Source organism: Phyllostomus discolor, chromosome 12 (genome assembly GCF_004126475.2).
Source record: "Phyllostomus discolor isolate MPI-MPIP mPhyDis1 chromosome 12, mPhyDis1.pri.v3, whole genome shotgun sequence".
Taxonomy (NCBI): Eukaryota; Metazoa; Chordata; class Mammalia; order Chiroptera; family Phyllostomidae; genus Phyllostomus; species Phyllostomus discolor.
Window position 1 is genome coordinate 47,329,499 of NC_040914.2, and position 8,913 is coordinate 47,338,411.

The window sequence follows — 8,913 nt, forward strand, 5'->3', positions numbered from 1 at the left end:
AAGTTTCTCCTCCTCCCTTCCCCTCAAAAAGTAAATAAATAAAATCTTTAAAAAAAAACAAAAACAAAATACTTACTATAAAAGTGAACAAAGAGCCCCAGCTGGTGCGGCCCAGTGGACTGAGCGCCGGCCTGCGAACTGAAAGGCCTCTGGTTCGACTCCCAGTGAGGGCGCGTGCCTGGGTTGCAGGCCAGGTCCCTGGCTGGAGGTGTGACGTTCCTCTCTCACACTGACGTTTCTCTCCCTCTCCTTCTCCCTCCCTTCTCCCCTCTCTGCAAACCAGGGAATAAAATCTTTTAAAAAAAGACAAAAGAACAAAGAACCAGAAGGTGCGGTTCAGAGAAGAGGAAACGTAAATGGCCAAAGCCTGGGAGGAAAATCACTGATTCTCTCTAATGCTCGGGAAAGGCAGGTTTAAATAGATGTTGTCGTTTACTTATAGGATCAATGAAAATTAAACATTTTCACCTCCGGCGTGGGAGACGGCGAGGAGACATAGATGCTTACAAACAGGGAGTGGAACGAGCATGGAGGAGGGGAGTGCGACCCAGGAAAACCGTCTCAAATGTCCCGATGGACAAACCCTCGGACCCTGCGGCTCCTCTGGAAACACATCTTCTAGAAAAGGGAGCCTTGTGACTCCTTCCTGTCAGTGACGGCCGCCCGGGAAGACGGGGTCGGCTGGCCGGGCGGGTGGCCCAGGACGGCCCGCGCCCCGTGTGCGCCCACGTACCTTTCTGACGCACCCGTCTCGTTCCCAAAACCGTGAAACTGCGCGTTACGGTGAAATGAAACCAGGCCGGGCTTCTAAATTGCTACATCACAAACTGTTAATCAAGATTTTCAGAAATAATGAAGCCCATTTAATCACACTGCCACTCACCAAGAATATCGTAATTAATATTTGGGCAAGAGCGGAAAGGTGTGTTGTTAATAAATGTTATTTTAAATATGGCTTATTTTATCTCCAGCTTATCGTCGTAAGAGGGGTACTGGTGTGTGTTTCATTATAACAAACACGGTGAGATGACGTCACAGCACTCAGCAGACCTGGGTGCGGGCGGGGGTCCCGCAGAACCGAGACAGGGACGGGGGCGCAGGTGGTCTGTTTGGAAGGTGATTCAGGGAAGCTGGAGGGAGGGGCGGAGGAGGGGCGGGGGAGGGTGCAGAAAGGATGGGGTCCCCCACTCCACAGAGGTCAACAGGACAAGATGCAGACGGCTGTCCGCCTGTCTCCTGCAGAGAGGGGTGTGGACCGGACACCAGAGGCCGTGAGCCAGTGAAGGGAACCGTGAGGCTGCAGCCACCTGACGAAGGTGACAAGGGGGTCAGGCATGCCTGCGGGCTGGAGTCTGGGACCATTCGGCCAAGGGGCTTGAGAAGAATCTGGGAGGTCTCTGCAGGGGGGTCTCCCAGGTCAGGTGTTGCCTGCCTCCTGTGGCCTCCCTCTGAGGCCTGGAATCTTCCACCAAGACCCCTCCCTCACTGGCTTCTGCTGGGACTCCCCACAGCCCTGCAGTCCCCTGCCCCAAAGCCCCGGCTGTGGGAGGAGGAGGAGAAGGTGGCAGTCCACCAGCCAGGTCCCGCCTGGCTCTGCCCCCCAAGGGGGAAGGAGGGAGACCCCGTGGACAACACGTCCCCAGACCCGGAACACACCGCCCACCCCTCTGACGGCTTCCCTAAGGCCTGGGGACCTCAGACCCACCCTTCCACCAGGCCCTGAACGAGTCAGAAAACAAAAGCCAAGCCGTGTCTGTGGATGCAAGAGTCATGTTCTGGGTCTCGGGTATGGGAAGCCCCCTTATGAGGATTTGCTGATTCACTGATTGATTGATTGATTGATTGCTTATAGGCACGCTCATCTCCCGGAGTCCCATGAACCTGAAGACCGCGGGAAAACCTGTGAATCCTTGTCAGATGTTGCAGGGACCGCCTACCTTGTTCCCTTCAAAGTGACCTACCCCACCGTTCTCGCCTTTAAACTCGACCCGAACGCTCCACGGATGTCCCATAGGTTGACTGTTTTAACAATTTTACATCACAGCCACAGTGCCGTCGTACCTGACTTGTATATTTATGTGACTATTGTTAGAAGTGACTAATTGGGTTTGATTAGCTCCACCATTAATATTCTGTCCATAATTTAACGTGCTTCAATAAAATACCCTAAAGCAGTGTAATGATTAGATTTCAGGAATATGTGTTTTGCAATTAAGTTCTTCTTGATTTTGATATGCAGATGAAGAAACGGTGGTCTCATTTTTTAAAAAAAAAATGCCCTTATTAACTCAGCAGTATACTCTGAAGATTAGGTAAGAAATCCAAGATTTTCTCTTTGTATATGCTAGTTAAAATGTATTTCAATCAAGCCTATGTGGGCAAATCAGATTTGATTAGTTTAAGTTCACAGTCATTCTATCTAAATGAATAATGTGTCACCTAACATTGCAAAAATTTGATTAATAGTTTATCAGTTAATTAAAAACGGGTTTAATTTTTCTTTTTTAGGAAAATGCAAGGTAGATATTCCTTGTCTTCATCATAAATGCAAATTGTTTCCGTTTAAATCTATTGTTCCTTCTTGCTCCTTAGCCCAACTGGCAAGAAAAGGAGCGCTCCCAGAAGCCCCCGCTCCCGGGCGGGAGGAGCAGGGGAGGCCCCTCGGCCACACCCTCGCTTCCCCTCGGCTGCAGAGTGGGCTCCGGGGGCAGCTGGCCCCCCCTAGGCCGAGGCTCCTCCGGGGACTTCCCTGTCTCGCCCTCGTCTCCCTCTGCCCATTCTCCCCCACAGGCTTTGGCCACAGACTCGTCCAAGTGGCAACTTTAGTCACCCCTTTCCACGGGACCCCGAGACCAGAGGTGACTCCCGTCTCCTTGGGCAGGTCACCTGGGGCAGTGGTTAGGCCCCTGGGGTGCTGCACATAAAAGATTGAGCACCCGAGAGTTCCTCCAGGCTCGGCTGAGGTCGGGGGGCGGGGCACGGCGAGGCCGGGGTGGGGAGAGGAGCCAGGTCCTGCTACAGACCGCCCACAGCCAGAACCGGGGCCCCGCGCTGACCCGCCTGGCCCCGGCCCTCCTAGGGGCAAAGGAGCTGGACCACCTGTCCACAACTTCTCTTGTCACCGACTGGAGGCTGTTCCGTGGGGCCCTACCCCCCACACACACACGTCCCCCAGGGAACTGACCCCAGGCTCCAGGCCTGCACCCCCCCACAGCCAGAACCAGCCTCCTGTGTGTCAGACAGGGACGACCGGGGGGCACTCCCAGGATGAAAGCCTCGCTCCTTCGCTGTGTGGCATCAGGCTGGGTCGGGGCCTCCTGGGCCGCTGAGCAGCCCTGCCCACCCCACTCACCCAGCCCCCAGGCTGGGCCCTGCACCTGGGGCACTTGGCCCTTATGGAGACGCCACCTGTGTGCTCACGGGTCACCCCTGTGGGAGACCATGTGTCCAGTCTGCACTCGGGCACTTTGCACCCGGACCTCTCAACCCCCGGGCCTCTCACCGCAGGCGGGAGACCTGTGCACCCGCCCAGCCCCCCAGCCCCAAGAGCCTGTGTGGGAGCCGGCTGGCTGCTGGCCCCCGCACCTCCGCCGGAGACTGATGCAGGCTGGGGACCCACCTCGAGCTCCCTCGGCCAAGGGCAGGGGGGAGGGTCCCCAACTACTTCGTAGGGACACTTAGGGGACAGAAGGACAAGTCTGTCTGCAAAGTCCAGCAGCTCAGACCCAGGGCCCAACAGGACACCAGCTCCCGGGTTCTCACCAGAGGCTCAGCTGTCCTGGGAGCTGGCTTCTGGCTTCTTCCTCCAGACAGGGTCTCCCCCGTGACGGCCCAGGCCGGGCTGGGAGGAGGACACTCCCCGGAGCGGTTCCCGAGCCCCGTTGATTGCCCTGGCTTCCCCCCACCTCTCACACGGGGTTAGCGCCACCTGAAACGCACGGACTCCCCGTGACAGGCCGGTCCTCCCCAAGGGAAAAGCAGGACCCAGGACACAGCAGGGCTTCCGGGGCAGCAGGGACCAGAATGAGCTGAAGGGGGGACACCTGCCACTGCGGGAAGGGCAGGCCCCGAAGGGGGGGGCCCGGGCGGCCCGGCGGGTCCAGGAGGGGTCCTGTGGGGCGCACATTGGGCGGAGTGAAGGCCGAGGGAGTTCCTGAGAAGGGCACCCGCTGGGCTGTTTCGCACCCTGTTCTCCCTCTCCCCTGCAGGGTGCCCTCCTCGTAATCACACCCAGAGGGCACGGGAGGTGGGCGCCAGCGACGCCACCACTCTGCTCGGACGGAGCCTGGTGTGGGCGAGACGCCGTGGGGGCGTCTCTCTCGGCGAGGGAAGGGGGAGGGCAGGACGGAGACCGGCCGCAGCGCACCCAGCAGACTGGGAAAGAAGCAAAAATTATGCAAACGCTCGAGCCGCATGCACTGGCCGCACACATCACCCCCAGGGTGGGAGAGCGGTGTGGAGACCCCTGTCCACAAGTGTGGACACGCCACAAGGGCGGGACCGTCCTTCTGGGAATCACTTTGTCCCATTTCAACCCAGAGCCGAGGGCGGAGGCCCAGCTGCACACCTGCTGCCCCTCGAGCCCCGCCCCGCCGTCTGAGGTCCGCACCCCCTGAGCCACCGCCTGGGAGACACCATGGAGACGCACCTTCTTACCTGTGAAGCTTGGAGGGTGGAAGTCCCTGCCACTGAACAACAGCAGCGGCGCCCCGGGGACGCACTTCCCCCCTAAGCGCGCCTGCGAGGTCGGGGCCGTCCCCCTAGCTAGCAGAAGAGGAAGCTGAGCTCTGAGCTCCCACGGGCTCGCCCACACCCTGCCCTCTGAGCTGTCAGGAGCAGACACTAAACCTTTCCCGGCCACATTGACCCCCGGGGCAAGGCCTGGAACCCGTGTACTGGCCCCGGAGGCCCTTTGTCAGTGACCACGTGGGCGTGGGGTGGTCCTGCCCCCACCTGGACTGCATGCTCTGGCCTCAGGCACCCGAGTCTCTCCCGTGGGCTGGGCTGGGCACACAGTAGGAGCCTTGAGAGGGCTCGCTGGTGGCCAGAGGTGCTGCGGGAGCAGAGAACTCCTCCTCAGTAATTCCACCAAGGCAGCAAAGAGGGAGGAAGGGGCTTGGGAAGTCCTTGAGTAACAGGACGAAAAGCGATGGCGATGGGCCTCGCTCAGAGCCGTTCAGAGGAGGAAGAGCCCGGAGTCCTTGCTGCCCTTCCCAGGGCCTGGCGTTCTCCCCCCTCCCGCAGTGAAGGTCACATGAGAGGAGCAGCCCCCCCCCCCTGCAACCCCCACCGTCTTCAAGGCGTGGGAGTGGGGAGAACACAGCTGAGGGAGGGACCCCAGGAGAAGGTGAGTCGGTGAGAGGGACGGCGGTCCCGACTCGGAGGGACGGAAGGGGGCTGGCGTGCGGGAGGGGCTGCAAGGAAGGGACAGGAGGCCGAACGTGTCCCCCGCTGCGCCTCCTCCACAGGACACAGCGCGCTGGCTTCCGGGTGGGGCGGGCCCCGGGGACCACAGCAGGAGACTGCGGACGCTGCAGAGCCACCGGGTGGTGGGTGCCCCTGCTGGGGACGCCTCCTGCCGGACGGCTCTCTCCACACAGCCGCCTCGGTCCCCGGATTCAGGTGGCTTCTGCCTCCCGGGCCCCTGGAGCCCGGGCATGTCCTGCCCACGTGCACCCCCCCTTGTAAAGTAGCCCCTCCCTAAACGCTCCCCGAATGGCCGGAGTGCGCATGCCACCTGCTCCTTGCCATGTCCCGGCTGCCACAGACACACCCTGGGCTGCTGCGACCTTGGAGGGAGCAGGGTCAGATGTGGGGGAGAAAGGCCCCGGCTTCTCGGGTGAGAGAGGCTTGTAGCCCCCTCAGAGGTCAAGGACCCAGGCTCGGGGGGTGGAAAGAAAGATTGGCGGAGAGCCTTGGGAGCAGACGCACCCCCTCTTGGAAGGCAGCAGCCAGCAGGACCGCTGAGGAGGGCCCAGCCTCCGTCCTGCGTGCACCTGGGCTCCCCCGGCCGGCTGTCTCCCGAGCGGGCCTCCGGCCTCTGCCGCAGCCGCCCCGGAGGACAGCCCTGCAGACAGACAAAAGCTCTGCTGATGCCGCAGGTGTCCGGGCTCCGGGCCTATTCTTAGAATGTAGGACAGCGTTCTCCCAGAACAGACGAGGCGCGCTAATCCGGGAGGGAGGCCTGGGAGAGATGAAGACGTCGGGTCTCGATATGAATTAGCCGCGAGTATATTATTTGAAGAAATGTTGAACAGCTAGGCAAATATTTGATACCTTTGAATCGGAGCCGGCGATTTCCTAGGTGGAGTGGCAGCAGCTGCCGCAGACGTCCCCCTCCCGCGCGGGCGTACCTGGCTGTGGCGCCCGGTTCCCGAGCCCCTCTGGCTGCGTGCTGAAAAGGAATTACCGCGAGAATCGCGTGCAAGATACAGCGTGCACACACACCAGCCCCCGGCTTCCCAGGCTCCAGGACAGGGCTCCGTGCATGCATAGATCCAAACAGCCTTTTCTTTCTTTCTTTTTTTGTTTTGTTTTAAGATTTTACTTGTTTATTTTTAGACAGAGGGGAAGGGAGGGAGAAAGGGAATCATCAATGTGTGGTTGCCTCTCGCACGCCCCCTACTGGGGACCCGGCCTGCAACCCAGGCCTGTGCCCTGACTGGGAATCAACCGGTGACCCTTTGGTTCACAGGCCGGTACTCAATCCACTGAGCCACACCGGCCAGGCCAGCCTTTCTTTCTTAAGGAAACTTTATTTTCCTTAAATCGCCCACCATATTATCAGAGGGATGAGCCATCTGTGTCAGCGGGTCCCCTGATTTGGACCCCCTGGCCTGTGACCCTGGGGAGGGGGTTGCAGGAAAGGCGCCCAGATGCCGTTGGCCCAGACAGCGGACCCCATCTATGGGTCCCGGGGCAGAGCCTCCAGGTTCGGGCAGCAGAGAGAGTCTTTTTGTTCTGGAAAAGGATTCGCGGCTGGGACCTGAGAGGCGGCGCGCCCCGAAGCCCAGCGCCGCGAGCGCTGGTGTCCTCGGAAGGGCGGAGCCGTCCCCGCACCGTCGCCTCTTCCGGAGCGGGAGGCCGCCTCGCGGACCCAGTTCGCAGACGGAGAAACGGGGAACCCGGACACCGCCAGCACTGCGCACCGCCGAGCGGCAGGCGGAGAGGGAGAGAGGCTGGGACTTCACGAGAGCAACGGCTCACGTTGACCGAGCTCTTACCCGGGTCTGGGGCTTTCCGAGCCTCCGCCCCGGCGATCCCTGCACCCGCTCCGCAGGCGCACGATTCTGTCAGCCCGCTCTCCAGCTGAGGAAGCCGGGTTTAGAGGGAAGGGCCCTGCTGCGCGTCACCCAACAGCCGGGCGCGGGCCACTGCACCGTGCCGCCCTTCTCTGGACCGCACTGGGCTTGGGGGTGCTGAGCAGCGCGGAGGCCTGGGGCTTCCCGGCCGCGTGGCGCAGCGGGGGAGCTTTGGGTGGGGGGCGCGCGCGCTACCCTGGCCCGGCCTCCCCCGCGCCGCGCCGCAGCTGCCCCCGCGCCGCCACCAGATGGCAGCAGACGCTGTGCGATCGCTGCGTCGGGAGGGAGCTCACGGCCAGGCCAAGGCCGGAGCAGGGTCTGCAGGGCCCACCTGCAGCGCGCCCCCGGAAGCGGGCCTCCCGCCCGGGCTGCGCCGGACCCCGCAGGTGGCACAGGCCGTGGGGGAGTCGGCTGGGGCCCGCAGCTGGTCCTCCAGCGACCGCCTCACGCCGCTCCAGGCGCGCGTGCTGATTGGCTGTGGCCGAGGCCCGGATGCTGGAGGAGCGATCGCTCCCGCGGGCGGGCGGCGGCCGCAGGAGAGGGCCGGCTGCCCCGAGTGCGCCCTCTAGCCGTTCACACTTCTCTCGCTCTGCTGCCGCCCCACCTCCACGAGGGGACTGTCACCTCACTGGACCCCCGAGGGAAGTGTGGCCTGGATAGGCCCAGGCTGAGAACTCGGTGGCGGATGGCCCGGAGGGACCCTGTGCAGGGTCTCCACGCCCTGAGGCCTGGGCCGGGCCTCACACTCCATGATGCCCTGAGCCTGGCTGGAGAGCCGGCAGCAATGATGCCCCTGGCCAGAAGTGGGCGCAGGCCCCCGGGCAAGCCCTGGGCACTTTCTGAGCTGACCGGAGGTGGGAGCTTTAGGGGAGGGGCGGCAGAGAAGAGGGAAGGGGTCGGTTCCCACCTCCATGCATCTGGGGAGTGTTTGCCTTCTGAGCGGTGTGCGTTTGGAGCGGAGCGGAATGGGCTGTGAGCTCGGCTCAGCCAGGGGGCGATGGCCGACCCAGGGGCTGGCATCCTCTGTGCCCCAGGAGGGGTCTGCGTTGGTGCACAGGGAGCCCCCAGCCAGAGCGCGCCCTCTGCAGACTGAGGCTGAAGCCGCGGTGCAGGCAGGCAGGCCCCGGAGGTCTCACCTCGGAGCAGTCCAACAGCCCCGGCCTAGAGCAGGGACCCGACCGAGCCGGCGGTGCCAGTGCCCAGCCAGTGGAGTCTCTGGGACCTACTGTGTGCGCAGTGCCGACCCACACACTCACTCGGGAGCCCTTTGAAAAAGAAAGGCTAAAAACAGATAAAATAAAATACGATGGAAGAAAATAAGGGAAAAAAACCTTTAAAAGGCAAGATGTGGCACCAAATCAACAGCCTCAAGTCCCGTTCCTGGCTCCATCCCCCACGCCCTCGGGACTGGGGACGAGTCACTGTGCCTCTCAGGCCTCCCTGCTCACCGCGGAGTGCGAACAGTCACGCTCGCACAGGACCGCAATGGGTGCCTGTGCGTGAGGAGGGGCGGGAGTGGGCGGGCCACCCCCAGGTGCCTGGGCCCCACCTTCACCCCTGGGTCTTGCCCCAGGGCCTTGCCCCAGGGCCTCCCTGCCTCTGACTCTGCCTC

At 61.9% G+C, this 8,913-nt stretch overlaps 1 protein-coding gene across 1 annotated transcript; it reads left to right on the forward strand.

Annotated features, from left to right (window-relative positions):
* The first annotated feature begins 4,914 nt into the window (after window positions 1-4,914).
* Window positions 4,915-8,037, forward strand: LOC118497772. Its single transcript, XM_036013317.1, has 2 exons — window positions 4,915-5,347; window positions 6,970-8,037. Exons 1-2 carry the CDS (start codon window positions 5,150-5,152, stop codon window positions 7,420-7,422), a joined length of 651 nt encoding a protein of 216 aa, XP_035869210.1. The 5' UTR covers window positions 4,915-5,149; the 3' UTR covers window positions 7,423-8,037.
* The last annotated feature ends 876 nt before the right edge of the window (window positions 8,038-8,913 follow it).

What these genes read in the sequence shown, in the direction of transcription:
- LOC118497772 (XM_036013317.1), top strand. Translation starts at nt 5,150, where the DNA reads ATGGCGATGGGCCTCGCTCAGAGCCGTTCAGAGGAGGAAGAGCCCGGA. An exon ending in GGGAGGGACCCCAGGAGAAG is followed by an intron (nt 5,348 to 6,969) that starts GTGAGTCGGTGA and finishes GTTCTGGAAAAG; the next exon opens with GATTCGCGGCTGGGACCTGA.